The 15,638-nt window shown below is 49.0% G+C and overlaps 1 protein-coding gene across 2 annotated transcripts in view; it reads left to right on the top strand.

Moving 5' to 3' along the window:
• The window catches only part of ARHGAP35 (Rho GTPase activating protein 35), a 74,473-nt gene that overhangs the window by 11,890 nt on the left and 46,945 nt on the right, over positions 1 to 15,638 (top strand). For both annotated transcript variants that reach the window (XM_063938419.1, XM_063938418.1), the window contains exon 2: positions 9,257 to 13,174. In XM_063938419.1, coding sequence (XP_063794489.1) covers positions 9,491 to 13,174 — 3,684 coding nt within the window. In that variant the 5' untranslated portion in view covers positions 9,257 to 9,490. The remainder of the gene's footprint in view (positions 1 to 9,256; positions 13,175 to 15,638) is intronic.

Here is a 15,638-nt window from a genome sequence, read left to right as displayed (position 1 = left end):
AGCGTTTCCTGGGTCGGCTTTGGCTCGGTGTCGGAGTGCCGCGTTTCCAGGGTTGGGTCGGATAATTAGCATTGAGTATTACATGCAGTCTTTTTGTATGCGGAACCCCTGACATCCCCCCCCCCCCCCCCCCCCGACAGCCCATGACCCTCAGTTATAAAAAGATCTCTGGAGTGAGAAATCCATATTTCTTATTAGGATTAGTTGGGATTGAATTCATTCAGTAGATGAAATGATGCAATAGTTATAGATCGGATTTAGGGGTATATGCAATTCCGGGCGAATTGCGGCAATTTTTCGCCCGTTTTTTAATTCGACACAATTCGACCGTCGAATTCCGTCAGGTGGGTGCCGGAATTCGACATATTCAATAAAAAACGGATTCGACAGTCCCGCTGTCAAAAAAACGGCCGATTTGACGGATTTTGATTAGATTTTTAAAAATGTTAAAAAACCCGGTAAAAAACCCGAAAAAAAATTGCGTGGGGTGCCCCCTCCTAAGCATAACCAGCCTCGGGCTCTTTGAGCCGGTCCTGGTTGCCAAAATACGGGGCGAAAATTGACAGGGGATCCCCCGTATTTTAACAACCAGCACCGGGCTCTGCGCCTAGTCCTGGTGCAAAAAATACGGGGGACAAAAAGAGTAGGGGTCCCCCGTATTTTTTGTACCAGCACCGGGCTCCACTAGCTGGACAGATAATGCCACAGCCGGGGGTCACTTTTATACAGCGCACTGCGGCCGTGGCATTAAATATCCATCTAGTCACCCCTGGCCGGGGTACCCTGGAGCAGTGGGGACCCCTTCAATCAAGGGGTCCCGTCCCCCCCCAGCCACCCAAGGGCCAGGGGTGAAGCCCGAGGCTGTCTCCCCCCCCCCAATCCAAGGGCTGCGGATGGGGGGCTGATAGCCTTGAGTAAAATGTAAGAATATTGGTTTTTGCAGAAGAACTACAAGTCCCAGCAAGCCTCCCCCACAAGCCGGTACTTGGAGAACCACAAGTACCAGCATGCGGGGGGAAACGGTCCCGCTGGTACCTGTAGTTCTACTGCAAAAAAAAATACCCAAATAAAAACAGGACACAGACACCGTGAAAATACAACTTTATTTCACACATGCCGACACATACATACTTACCTATGTTGACCCGCCGACTCTGGCCACGTCTCCGTCTGTCGACGTCCGGGGTACCTGAAAATAAAATTATATACTCACCTGATCCAGTGTCCGGTTCTTTTATTGTAATCCACGTACTTGGCAAAACAAAAAAACGCATACCCGCTCCACACGGACTGAAAGGGGTCCCATGTTTACACATGGGACCCCTTTCCCCGAATGCTGAGACCCCCTGTGACTCCTGTCACAGAGAGTCCCTTCAGGTAATCAGGTAGCGCCACGTCCTGAGTATAATTTTATTTTCAGGTACCCCGGACGTCGACAGACGGAGACGTGGCCAGAGTCGGCGTGTCAACATAGGTAAGTATGTATGTGTCGGCATGTGTGAAATAAAGTTGCATTTTCACGGTGTCTGTGTCCTGTTTTTATTTGGGTATTTTTTTTGCAGTAGAACTACAGGTACCAGCGGGACCGTTTCCCCCCCGCATGCTGGTACTTGTGGTTCTCCAAGTACCGGCTTGCGTGGGAGGCTAGCTGGGACTTGTAGTTCTTCTGCAAAAAACAATATTCTTACATTTTACTCAAGGCTATCGGCCCCCCATCCGCAGCCCTTGGATTGGGGGGGGGGGGGGGGAGAGACAGCCTCGGGCTTCACCCCTGGCCCTTGGGTGGCTGGGGGGGGGGACCCCTTGATTGAAGGGGTCCCCACTCCTCCAGGGTACCCCGGCCAGGGGTGACTAGTTGGATATTTAATGCCACGGCCGCAGGGCGCTGTATAAAAGTGACCCCCGGCTGTGGCATTATCTGTCAAGCTAGTGGAGCCCGGTGCTGGTACAAAAAATACGGGGGACCCCTACTCTTTTTGTCCCCCGTATTTTTTGCACCAGGACCAGGCGCAGAGCCCGGTGCTGGTTGTTAAAATACGGGGGATCCCCTGTCATTTCCCCCCCCCCCCCCCCCCCGTATTTTGGCAACCAGGACCGGCTCAAAGAGCCCGAGGCTGGTTATGCTTAGGAGGGGGGACCCCACGCATTTTTTTTTCTGAATTTCTCTATCGTCCTAGTGGATGCTGGGGTTCCTGAAAGGACCATGGGGGAATAGCGGCTCCGCAGGAGACAGGGCACAAATAGTAAAGCTTTAGGATCAGGTGGTGTGCACTGGCTCCTCCCCCTATGACCCTCCTCCAAGCCTCAGTTAGATTTTTGTGCCCGGCCGAGAAGGGTGCAATCTAGGTGGCTCTCCTAAAGAGCTGCTTAGAAAAGTTTAGCTTAGGTTTTTTATTTTACAGTGAGTCCTGCTGGCAACAGGATCACTGCAACGAGGGACTTAGGGGAGAAGAAGTGAACTCACCTGCGTGCAGGATGGATTGGCTTCTTTGGCTACTGGACATTAGCTCCAGAGGGACGATCACAGGTACAGCCTGGATGGTCACCGGAGCCTCGCCGCCGGCCCCCTTGCAGATGCTGAAACAAGAAGAAGGTCCAGAATCGGCGGCATGAAGACTCCTCAGTCTTCTTAAGGTAGCGCACAGCACTGCAGCTGTGCGCCATTTCCTCTCAGCACACTTCACACGGCAGTCACTGAGGGTGCAGGGCGCTGGAAGGGGGGCGCCCTGGGAGGCAATGAAAACCTATTTTTGGCTAAAAATACCTCACATATAGCCTCCGGGGGCTATATGGAGATATTTAACCCCTGCCAGAATCCGTTAAGAGCGGGAGACGAGGCCGCCGAAAAAGGGGCGGGGCCTATCTCCTCAGCACACAGCGCCATTTTCCCTCACAGAAAGGCTGGAGGGAAGGCTCCCAGGCTCTCCCCTGCACTGCACTACAGAAACAGGGTTAAAACAGAGAGGGGGGGCACTAATTTGGCGTTAGAAATATATAAAAAAGATGCTATAAGGGAAAACACTTATATAAGGTTGTCCCTATATAATTATAGCGTTTTTGGTGTGTGCTGGCAAACTCTCCCTCTGTCTCTCCAAAGGGCTAGTAGGTCCTGTCCTCTATCAGAGCATTCCCTGTGTGTGTGCTGTGTGTCGGTACGTGTGTGTCGACATGTATGAGGACGATGTTGGTGAGGAGGCGGAGCAATTGCCTGTAATGGTGATGTCACTCTCTAGGGAGTCGACACCGGAATGGATGGCTTATTTAGGGAATTACGTGATAATGTCAACACGCGGCAAGGTCGGTTGACGACATGAGACGGCCGACAAACAATTAGTACCGGTCCAGACGTCTCAAAAACACCGTCAGGGGTTTTTAAAACGCCCGTTTACTTTAGTCGGTCGACACAGACACAGACAGGGACACTGAATCCAGTGTCGACGGTGAATAAACAAACGTATTCCTTATTAGGGCCACACGTTAAGGGCAATGAAGGAGGTGTTACATATTTCTGATACTACAAGTACCACAAAAGAGGGTATTATGTGGGATGTGAAAAAACTACCGTAGTTTTTCCTGAATCAGATAAATTAAATGAAGTGTGTGATGATGCGTGGGTTCCCCCCGATAGAAAATATGGGCGGTATACCCTTTCCCGCCAGAAGTTAGGGCGCGTTGGGTAACACCCCTTAGGGTGGATAAGGCGCTCACATGCTTATCAGAACAAGTGGCGGTACCGTCTATAGATAGGGCCGTCCTCAAGGAGCCAGCTGACAGGAGGCTGGAAAATATCATAAAAAGTATATACACACATACTGGTGTTATACTGCGACCAGCGATCGCCTCAGCCTGGATGTGCAGAGCTGGGGTGGCTTGGTCGGATTCCCTGACTAAAAATATTGATACCCTTGACAGGGACAGTATTTTATTGACTATAGAGCATTTAAAGGATGCATTCCTATATATGCGAGATGCACAGAGGGATATTTGCACTCTGGCATCAAGAGTAAGTGCGATGTCCATATCTGCCAGAAGATGTTTATGGACACGACAGTGGTCAGGTGATGCAGATTCCAAACGGCACAAAGGTGTATTGCCGTATAAAGGAAGAGGAGTTATTTGGGGTCGGTCCATCGGACCTGGTGGCCACGGCAACTGCTGGAAAATCCACCGTTTTTTACCCTAAGTCACATCTCTGCAGAAAAAGACACCGTCTTTTCAGCTTCAGTCCTTTCGTCCCTATAAGAGTCATATCTGCCCAGGGATAGAGGAAAGGGAAGAAGACTGCAGCAGGCAGCCCATTCCCAGGAACAGAAGCGTTCCACCGCTTCTGACAAGCTCTCAGCATGACGCTGAGACCGTACAGGACCCCTGGATCCTACAAGTAGTATCCCAGGGGTACAGATTGGAATGTCGAGACGTTTCCCCTGCGCAGGCTCCTGAAGTCTGCTTTACCAAGGTCTCCCTCCGACAAGGAGGCAGTATGGGAAACAATTCACAAGCTGTATTCCCAGCAGGTGATAATTAAATTACCCCTCCTACAACAAGAAAAGGGGTATTAGTCCACACTATATTGTGGTACTGAAGCCAGAAGGCTAGGTGAGACCTATTCTAAATCTAAAAAAATTTGAACATTTACAAAGGTTCAAATCAAGATGGAGTCACTCAGAGCAGTGATAACGAACCGGGAAGAAGGGGACTATATGGTGTCCCGAGACATCAGGGATGCTTACCTCCATGTCCCAAATTTGCCCTTATCACTAAGGGTACCTCAGGTTCGTGGTACAGAACTGTCACTATCAGTTTCAGACGCTGCCGTTTGGATTGTCCACGGCACCCCGGGTCTTTACCAAGGTAATGGCCGAAATGATGGTTCTTCTTCGAAGAAAAGGCGTCTTAATTATCCCTTACTTGGACGATCTCCTGATAAGGGCAAAGTCCAGGGAACAGTTGGAGGTCGCAGTAGCACTATCTCGGATACTGTTACAACAGCAGGGGTGGATTCTAAATATTCCAAAATCGCAGCTGATCCCGACAACAAGTCTCCTGTGCTTAGGGATGATTCTGGACACAGTCCAGAAAAAGGTGTTTCTCCCGGAAGAGAAAGCCAGGGAGTTATCCGAGCTAGTCAGGAACCTCCTAAAATCAGTGCATCATTGCACAAGGGCCATGGTAAAAAAATGGTGACTTCCTTCGAAGCAATTCCAGTCGGCAGATTTCATGCAAGAACTTTTCAGTGGGATCTGCTGGACAAATGGTCCGGATCGCATCTTCAGATGCATCAGCGGATAACCCTATATCCAAGGACAAGGGTGTCTCTCCTGTGGTGGTTACAGAGTGCTCATCTTCTAGAGGGCCGCAGATTCGGCATTCAGTTTTGGATGTTGGTGACCACGGAGGCCAGCCCGAGAGGCTGGGGAGCAGTCACACAAGGAAAAAATTTCCAGGGAGTGTGATCAAGTCTGGAGACTTTTCTCCACATAAATATAGCTAAGGGTAAATTTATAATGCTCTAAGCTTAGCAAGACCTCTTCTTCAAGGTCAGCCGGTATTGATCCAGTGGGATAAAACATCACGGCAGTCGCCCACGTAAATAGACAGGGCGGCACAAGAAGCAGGAGGGCAATGGCAAAAACTGCAAGGACTTTTCGCTGGGCGGAAAATCATGTGATAGCACTGTCAGCAGTGTTTCATTCCGGGAATGGAAACTGGGAAGCAGACTTCCTCAGTAGGCACGACCTCCACCCGGCAGAGTGGGAACTTCATGGGGAAGTTTTCCACATGATTGTAAACCGTTGGGAATTACCAAAGGTGGACATGATGGCGTCCCGTCTGAACAAAAAACGGGACAGGTATTGCGCCAGGTTAAGAGACCCTCAGGCAATAGCTGTGGACGTTCTGGTAACACCGTGGGTGTACCAGTCGGTGTATGTGTTCCATCCTCTGCTTTTCATACCTAAGGTACTGAGAATTATAAGACGTAGAGGAGTAAGAACTATACTCATGGCTCCGGATTGGCCAAGAAGGACTTGGTACCCGGAACTTCAAGAGATGCTCACAGAGGACTTATGGCCTCTGCCGCTAAGAAGGGACTTGTTTCAGCAAGTACCATGTCTGTTCCAAGACTTACCGCAGCTGCGTTTGACGGCATGGCGGTGGAACGCCGGATCCTAAGGGAAAAGGCATTCAGGAAGAGGTCATTCCTACCCTGGTCAAAGCCAGAAAGGAGGTGACCGCACAACATTATCACCACATGTGGCGAAAATATGTTGCGTGGTGTGAGGCCAGGAAGGCCCCACGAAGAAATTTCAACTCGGTCGATTCCTGCATTTCCTGCAAACAGGAGTGTCTATGGGCCTCAAATTGGGGTCCATTAAGGTTCAAATTTCGGCCCTGTCGATTTTTCTTCCAGAAAGAATTGGCTTCAGTTCCTGAAGTCCAGAAGTTTGTCAAGGGAGTATTGCATATACAACCCCCTTTTGTGCCTCCAGTGGCACTGTGGGATCTCAACGTAGTTCTGGGATTCCTCAAAACACATTGGTTTAAAACCAGTCAAATCTGTGGATTTGAAGCATCTCGCATGAAAAGTGAACATGCTCTTGGACCTGGCCTGGACCAGGCGAGTGTCAAATTGGTGGTTTTTTTCTCAAAAAAGCCCATATCTGTTTGTCCATTCGGACAGGGCAGAGCTGTGGACTCGTCCCCAGTTCTCTCCCTAAGGTGGTGTCAGTGTTTCACCTGAACCAGCTTATTGTGGTGTCTTGCGCCTACTAGGGACTTGGAGGACTCCAAGTTGCTAGATGTGGTCAGGGCCCTGAAAATATAGGTTCCAGGACGGCTGGAGTCAGGAAAACTGACTTGCTGTTATCCTGTATGCACCCAACAAACTGGGTGCTCTTGCTTCTAAGCAGACTTTTGCTAGTTGGATGTGTAATACAATTCAGCTTGCACATTCTGTGGCAGGCCTGCCACAGCCAAAATATGTAAATGCCCATTCCACAAGGAAGGTGGGCTCATCTTGGGCGGCTGCCCGAGGGGTCTCGGCTTTACAACTTTGCCGAGCGGCTATTTAGTCAGGGGCAAACACGTTTGTAAAATCCTACAAATTTGATAACCTGGCTAAGGAGGACCTGGAGTTCTCTCATTCGGTGCTGCAGAGTCATCCGCACTCTCTCGCCCGTTTGGGAGCTTTGGTATAATCCCCATGGTCCTTTCAGGAACCCCAGCATCCACTAGGACGATAGAGAAAATAAGAATTTACTTACCGATAATTCTATTTCTCGGAGTCCGTAGTGGATGCTGGGCGCCCATCCCAAGTGCGGATTATCTGCAATACTTGTACATAGTTACAAAAATCGGGTTATTATTGTTGTGAGCCATCTTTCAGAGGCTCCGCTGTTATCATACTGTTAACTGGGTTCAGATCACAGGTTGTACAGTGTGATTGGTGTGGCTGGTATGAGTCTTACCCGGGATTCATAAATTCTTCCTTATTGTGTACGCTCGTCCGGGCACAGTATCCTAACTGAGGCTTGGAGGAGGGTCATAGGGGGAGGAGCCAGTGCACACCACCTGATCCTAAAGCTTTACTTTTTGTGCCCTGTCTCCTGCGGAGCCGCTATTCCCCCATGGTCCTTTCAGGAACCCCAGCATCCACTACGGACTCCGAGAAATAGAATTATCGGTAAGTAAATTCTTATTTTTACCCCATTCCATAAAAAATATATATATTTTTAAAAATATATAAATAATACTTGTGCCTCCTAAATAGACAAACCAAGTACCTAATCCCTTCTAATATAAATAGATATTCTATTACCAATAAAAAAAACACAATAAAAAACATGTTTTAATTTTTTTTTTATTAGATTCCGCCAGCAAAGTGTGGCGGATTGAAAATTATGAATTTACTGTCTAAAAGCACTGTTGTCGAATTTACAATCTTCAATTGAATATACTTTTGTCGAATTGCCGCATTTGTACCATTGCAGAAATGTCGAATTTGACAAATGTCGAATTTCAAAAAGTCGAATTTGGAAAGTCCGTTTTTTTGACAAAGCACTGAATTACATTGTCAAATTTTTTTTGGGGGCGAAAATGTCCCGTTTTTTCGACATTTTCGGGAATTCGACCGCAATTGCATATACCCCTTAGAGCCTTATGAAGTAATTATACATTATAATCAGATGTACTATATTAATATGGGTTTGTGAAAATTTTTTAGTCATTTGTGGCTTCTGAGATGACTTGTTACAGATATATCTTTAGGTATAGATGGCAATATAGATTATTATTATTATTATTATTATAGATATAATTTTGAAATAAATGTTCAGGGCGCGCTCTGAGGAGCCTGTTGTCCATATTTCTCCATTGTGTCTTAGAAATTGCTCCAGAGCGCTCTATGTAGGGATACTTTCATTTTACCAGCCACTATATATGTATGTGTGTTTATATATCTGTATATAATGTGCGTCTATCCTCGTACGTTGACTGTCTTTACGCCAGACGGTGCCCGATGCCTGGCACGCGGAGTAGCTCCAAGAGGGGTAGCAAACCGAAACTTTCTTTACAGCTTGCCTCTCAGTTGCGTTGAAGATGCAGCATAAAAAACACTCGCAAAACGCCGGAGACGCTGGGCTGCTGCACTAACTGCACAGTCATTAGTATAACACACATACAAAGGTGTGAGGAAAATCTGCGGCTGCTGCATCATAGCCTTTCCTACGCAGGTTCAGACTTATATGTGTGTATATATAAAGATGTATGTTGTCTGTGTGTATATTGTATATACATGCATATAGGTATCATGATTGTGTCTTAGTGTCTCGTGCGGTAAAAGTTCCTTGATTTTTTTTTTGTTGTTGCATAATCTACAATTCTTTATATACAATTTGCTCTGAAGAGTTACTTTGTGTCTGTGACCGCCGCATATATTTAATGTTTAGTGAATGGTTTGTGATCTATATATATTGGTTATTGCATATATACAGTAAAAATATAGAACGTAATTGTTCCTCCTTGTCTGGTAGGATTGTGAATATTTGCTGTCATCTGTGGATCCGTGGTCCCTTCATTGTGTTTTTTCACATGGGTTCCGTGAGCATGTCATTTGTGCGTTGTATTCGCCATCGCAGCGACTATAAATTGTGCGACATTGTTCACACAGAAGTGTGTTATCTCTCTTGTCTGTAATCTTTTGTACAGTAACGATTCCATTTTTGCTAGAATACTAAATGTATTTCTCTTTATCCTACAGGCTGCCCTGGAACCCTAGAGATGATCGCCATTCATGGCTTGTGTGGGGAAACGCCGAGCGGAACATCAACCCGGTAGCCTGCTGTGCCCGTCTCATGAGGAACACCTGTGTGCGGGGGAGAGTCTGTTCCTGATCCTAGAGTCCAGCTGTGGCCGCTCTTCTCTTGGTGCATGGGGTGGCATTGCCAAGTCTCGCCTCAGCAGCAGTTGATGTGGGCAGGATGAGTGCTGCGCCATGATGATGGCACGGAAACAAGATGTGCGTGTGCCCACCTATGGTATCAACGTGGTGGGCCTATCTGGCACTGAAAAGGAGAAAGGCCAGTGTGGCATCGGGAAGTCATGCCTGTGCAACCGCTTTGCCCGTCCCAGTGCCGATGATTTCCACCTGGACCACACATCCGTCCTCAGCACTAGTGACTTTGGAGGCCGAGTGGTGAACAATGACCATTTTCTGTACTGGGGGGAGGTGACCCGGATGCTGGAGGATTGTGTGGAATGCAAGGTACATGTGGTCGAGCAAACAGAGTTCATAGATGATCAGACGTTCCAGCCTCACCGCAGCACAGCCCTGCAGCCTTACATCAAGCGGGCGGCCTCCAGTAAACTCGCTTCCGCTGAGAAACTCATGTACTTCTGCACAGATCAGCTAGGACTTGAGCAGGACTTTGAACAGAAACAGATGCCTGAAGGCAAATTGCTGGTAGATGGTTTCCTGCTGTGTGTAGACGTCAGTCGTGGGATGAATAGGAACTTTGATGACCAACTGAAGTTTGTCTCCAACCTATACACTCAGTTGGCCAAGACCAAGAAGCCTATAGTACTAGTTCTGACCAAGTGTGATGAAGGGGTAGAGCGGTATATCCGCGATGCTCATGGATTTGCGCTTAATAAGAAGAACTTGCAGGTTGTGGAAACCTCGGCCAGGTCTAATGTCAATGTGGACCTTGCCTTTACTGCCCTTATCCAACTGATCGACAAGAGTCGTGGCAAGTCCAAGATCATTCCTTACTTTGAGGCACTGAAGCAACAGAGTCAGCACATTGCAGCAGCCAAGGACAAGTACGAGTGGCTGGTGGGACGCGTTGTGAAGTCTCACAATGAGACGTGGCCGAACACCAGCCGGCGCATGCAAAGCTGCAGTGAGTATCAGGAGTATTTGTACTTGGAAGGTACAGATAAAGCGAAGAAGCTGTTCCAGCAGCACATCCAACGCCTCAAGCAGGACCATACCGAACGGCGTCGCAAGGTTTACTTGTCCGTTCTCCCACGTGCTTTAGATGTCCTTGTGCCTGATCTTGATGAAATAGACCGCCTGAGCTGGCCCAAAGTAGCCAAGTTGCTGGACTCCAAGCCCGACTTCTCTCAGTGGTTCGTGGTTCTTGAGGACACCCCCTGGGATCTGACGAGCCACATAGACAACATGGAAGATGATCGCATACCTTACGATATGATGGAAACTCCTCCAGCCGCAGAGGTATACTTTAATCACCTTGAAAAACTGAGGAATGCAAGGAAGAAGGCGGAAATGAAAAAAGCCTTCAAAGAAAATCTATGTACATCCCCGTTTATCACACCAGGGAAGCCTTGGGAAGAAGCTCGTAGCTTTATCATGAGCGAGGAGTTTTATCAGTGGTTGGAGGAGTCGGTCTACATGGACATTTATAGTAAGCATCAGAAAGAGATCATTGACAAGGCTAAGGAAGAGTTACAAGAGTTGCTGCTGGAATACTCAGAGTTGTTCTATGAACTGGAATTAGATGCCAAGCCCAGCAAAGAGAAAATGGGGGTGATTCAGGATGTACTGGGTGAGGAACAAAGGTTTAAAGCTCTGCAGAAGCTGCAGGCAGAGCGAGATGCCCTAATCCTCAAACACATTCACTTTGTCTATCATCCCACTAAAGACACTTGTCCTAGTAACCCTTTCTGTGTAGAGACCAAAATTGAACAACTTCTCAGCTCCAGGTGCACTTATCCTTATGAATACCTCCATAAAGACCCAAATGTGGACAGGATAAACTTAGTGATCCTTGGCAAAGATGGACTGGCTCGGGAACTGGCTAATGAGATCCGTGCCCTTTGCACCAATGACGATAAGTATGTGATTGATGGGAAGATGTACGAGTTGTCTTTGCGTCCCATTGAGGGCAATGTGCGGCTCCCAGTGAATTCATTTCAGACTACAACTTTCATGCCTCACGGATGCCTCTGCCTTTACAACTCTAAAGAGTCTTTGTCCTACGTAGTAGAGAGTATTGAGAAGAACAGAGAGTCCAGTCTTGGGCGAAAGGAAAACCACTTGCTCAACTTGCCCCTAACATTAATACTAGTGAACCGGAGGGGTGACACAAGTGGCGAAACGGCTCACAGCCTCATTCAGCAGGGCAAGCAGATAGCCAGCAAACTGCAGTGCGTCTTCTTAGATGCTGCCTCAACGGGCTTGGGCTATGGCCGCAACATAAATGAGAAGCAGATTAGTCAGATACTGCTGCGCGTCCTTCTCGAGTCCAAAAGGAATCTGAACCTGGTCAGTTCCTCACCCAGTATCAAGGACCTGGTGGATTGCGACCTGCGTATAGTCATGTGTCTGATGTGCGGCGATCCCTTCAATATGGAGGAAGTGCTTAACGCTCTCAAACCTCACACTTATCGTCCATCACAGTTTGGAGTTGGTGGCTCTGTGGTACTTGACTTGCCCATAGGTAGTCAGAAGCGCCGGCTGGAGCTGCTTATCTTGTCCTATCACGCCTCCTTCAACATTCGCAAGACACGACTGGTACACGGCTACATGGTTTTCTATGCAGCTAAGCGTCGTGCCTCTCTGGCTATGCTGCGTGCCTTTCTGTGCGAAGTGCAAGACATCGTCCCTGTACAGCTGGTTGCCTTGACAGAGGGCCCTGTAACGCTCTTGGACAATGTGACCAGAGACCAACTGACAGAGGGAGAAGAGATCGCCCAAGATATTGAAGGCAAATTCTTGATTTTGCAGTATGGGCAGGGCCAACCCAAGCTGGACATGTTCTACTCTTTTTTTAAGGATGTGGTGGAAAAGAAAGTTATTATTGAAGCCTCGCACATGTATGACAACACAGCAGAAGCATGTAGCACTACTGAGGAGGTATTCAGTTCACCTCGGGCAGGTTCTCCTCTCTGCAATTCCCATATGCCTGACTCTGAGGAGGACCTAGACCCATCGCCTCAACATATTCTATCTAGGGATGAGATCTGTAAGGCTGCACACTCTAGAGACCTTTCAAAGTTGACCAGAGAGCTGGAGGACAGTGAGAGTCTTCCGTTTATCTCTGTCATGAACGCCACTTTAGAGAGCAAACTCAACAACAAGGTACCTCCACCCCTCAAACCAAAGCCTCCTATTCCATTTGAAATTTCCAAATCTGATCTGTCCTACCTAGAGCCAGGGTCCCGTGATGGGCACAGGAGGTCCTTGACGTCCATCACCTGGCCCCCATCAGAAGCCTTTGACCCTTCCGACTATGCTGAACCTATGGATTCGGTAGTGAAGCCAAGGAACCAGGAAGAGAACATTTACTCTGTGCCTCACGATAGCACCCAAGGAAAAATAATTACTATTCGAAACACTAACAAGCCGCAGTCCAATGGCAGTGGCAATGGTTCCGACAGCGACATGGACACCAATTCTCTGGAGCGAGCACGGAAAGCATCCATAGTGACCAAACCAGTCCTGTACCGTACCAAGTGTGCCAAACTCGGGAAGTTCTCCAGCTATAGGAGCAGTTTCAGTGTGGGTAGTGACGATGAACTGGGGCCAATAAGGAAGAAAGAGGAGGAGGCTGGAACCCAAGGACCAAAGGGGGACAACACTACGAATACCTATGAGGCGGATGGAGAGGATCCACGAAGGAGGAACATCCTGCGCAGTCTTAGGAGAACCACTAAGGTATTATGGGTGTATGCAGATCAGTCTGGGAGGAGAGTTTACAAGTTTGTCTGTAAATGTATAAAGTTATATATAATCTCAGTCTGTACTTGGTAATGTTCTCCCCTGTCAGTCAGTGCTTAGTAATAGTCCCAGCACCCCCTTGTCAGTAATAGTCCAGGTTCCGCCCTGTCAGTCAGTGCTTAGTAGGAGTCCTGGCTCGGCCCTGTCAGTGCTGATGGGCCCAACACACTGGGCGATAATACTGAAAGATATGAACGATCTTGTTCATTAATGAACAAGATACCGTTCATATCTTTCAGTGTGGAGGCACCAGCGATGAATGATGTGCGACCCCGCGCTCGTTCATCGCTGGTGCCCCGTCGCTAGTGCATGCAGGCCAATATGGACGATCTCGTCCATATTTGCCTGCACTGCTATGGAGCCGGGTGACGGGGGGAGTGACTGGCTCGGCTCTGTCGGTGCTTAGGAGGAGTCCTGGCTCGGCCCTGTCAGTCGGTGCTTAGGAGGAGTCCTGACTCGGCCCTGTCAGTCGGTGCTTAGGAGGAGTCCTGACTCGGCCCTGTCAGTCGGTGCTTAGGAGGAGTCCTGGCTCGGCCCTGCCAGTCAGTGCTTAGGATCCAAGACTACTACCAAGCAGGACGACTCCTGTCAGTCAGTGCTTAGGAGGAGTCCTGGCTCGGCCCTGCCAGTCAGTGCTTAGGATCCAAGACTACTACCAAGCAGGACGACTCCTGTCAGTCAGTGCTTAGGAGGAGTCCTGGCTCGGCCCTGCCAGTCAGTGCTTAGGATCCAAGACTACTACCAAGCAGGATGACTCCTGTCAGTCAGTGCTTAGGAGGAGTCCTGGCTCGGTCCTGTCTGTCAGTGCATAGGAGGAGTCCTGGCTCGGCCCTGTCAGTCAGTGCTTAGGATCCAAGACTACTACCAAGCAGGACGACTCCTGTCAGTCAGTGCTTAGGAGGAGTCCTGGCCCGGTCAGTCAGTGCTTAGGATCCAAGACTACTACCAAGCAGGACGACTCCTGTCAGTCAGTGCTTAGGAGGAGTCCTGGCTCGGCCCTGTCAGTCAGTGCTTAGGATCCAAGACTACTACCAAGCAGGACGACTCCTGTCAGTCAGTGCTTGGTAGGAGTCTTGAATCCCCCTGTCGGTCAGTGCTTGGTAGGAGTCTTGGATCCCCCCTGTCAGTTCGTAGTTAGTAATAGTCCAGGCTCCCCGTGTCAGTCAGTAGTAGTCTTGGATCCCCCTGTCAGTCAGTGCTTGGTAGTAGTCTTGGATCCCCATGTCAGTCAGTGCTTGGTAGGAGTCTTGGATCCCCATGTCAGTCAGTGCTTGGTAGGAGTCTTGGATCCCCCTGTCAGTTCGTAGTTAGTAATAGTCCTGGCTCCCCGTGTCAGTCAGTAGTAGTCTTGGATCCCCATGTCAGTCAGTGCTTGGTAGTAGTCTTGGATCCCCATGTCAGTCAGTGCTTGGTAGTAGTCTTGGATCCCCATGTCAGTCAGTGCTTGGTAGTAGTCTTGGATCCCCCTGTCAGTCAGTGCTTGGTAGTAGTCTTGGATCCCCATGTCAGTCAGTGCTTGGTAGGAGTCTTGGATCCCCCTGTCAGTTCGTAGTTAGTAATAGTCCTGGCTCCCCGTGTCAGTCAGTAGTAGTCTTGGATCCCCCTGTCAGTCAGTGCTTGGTAGTAGTCTTGGCTCCCCCCTGTCAGTCAGTGCTTGGTAGTAGTCTTGGCTCCCCCCAGTCAGTCAGTGCTTGGTAGTAGTCTTGGCTCCCCCCAGTCAGTCAGTGCTTGGTAGTAGTCTTGGCTCCCCCCAGTCAGTCAGTGCTTGGTAGTAGTCTTGGCTCCCCCCAGTCAGTCAGTGCTTGGTAGTAGTCTTGGCTCCCTCCAGTCAGTCAGTGCTTGGTAGTAGTCTTGGCTCCCCCCAGTCAGTCAGTGCTTGGTAGTAGTCTTGGCTCCCCCCTGTCAGTCAGTGCTTGGTAGTAGTCTTGGCTCCCCCCTGTCAGTCAGTGCCTGGTAGTAGTCTTGGCTCCCCCCTGTCAGTCAGTGCCTGGTAGTAGTCTTGGCTCCCCCCTGTCAGTCAGTGCTTGGTAGTAGTCTTGGCTCCCCCCTGTCAGTCAGTGCTTGGTAGTAGTCTTGGCTCCCCCCTGTCAGTCAGTGCTTGGTAGTAGTCCCGGCTCCGACCTGTTAGTGCTTAGTAATTGTATCAGTATTTTTATTTTCGCTTTAGTAATTTTGCAGATCCTTCCTTTATAGAATCCTTCTCTCCCATTTATTGTAAATATATTTCTCTAACGTCCTAATGGATGCTGGGGACTCCGTAAGGACCATGGGGAATAGCGGCTCCGCAGGAGACTGGGCACAGCTAAGAAAGAATTAGGACTACCTGGTGTGCACTGGCTCCTCCCACTATGACCCTCCTCCAGACTTCAGTTAGAATCCTGTGCCCGGCCGAGCTGGATGC

Source organism: Pseudophryne corroboree, chromosome 8, assembly GCF_028390025.1.
Source record: "Pseudophryne corroboree isolate aPseCor3 chromosome 8, aPseCor3.hap2, whole genome shotgun sequence".
Classification (NCBI taxonomy): Eukaryota; Metazoa; Chordata; class Amphibia; order Anura; family Myobatrachidae; genus Pseudophryne; species Pseudophryne corroboree.
Note: the sequence above shows the minus strand (reverse complement) of the source record. Positions and strands in the feature narration are given on the sequence as shown.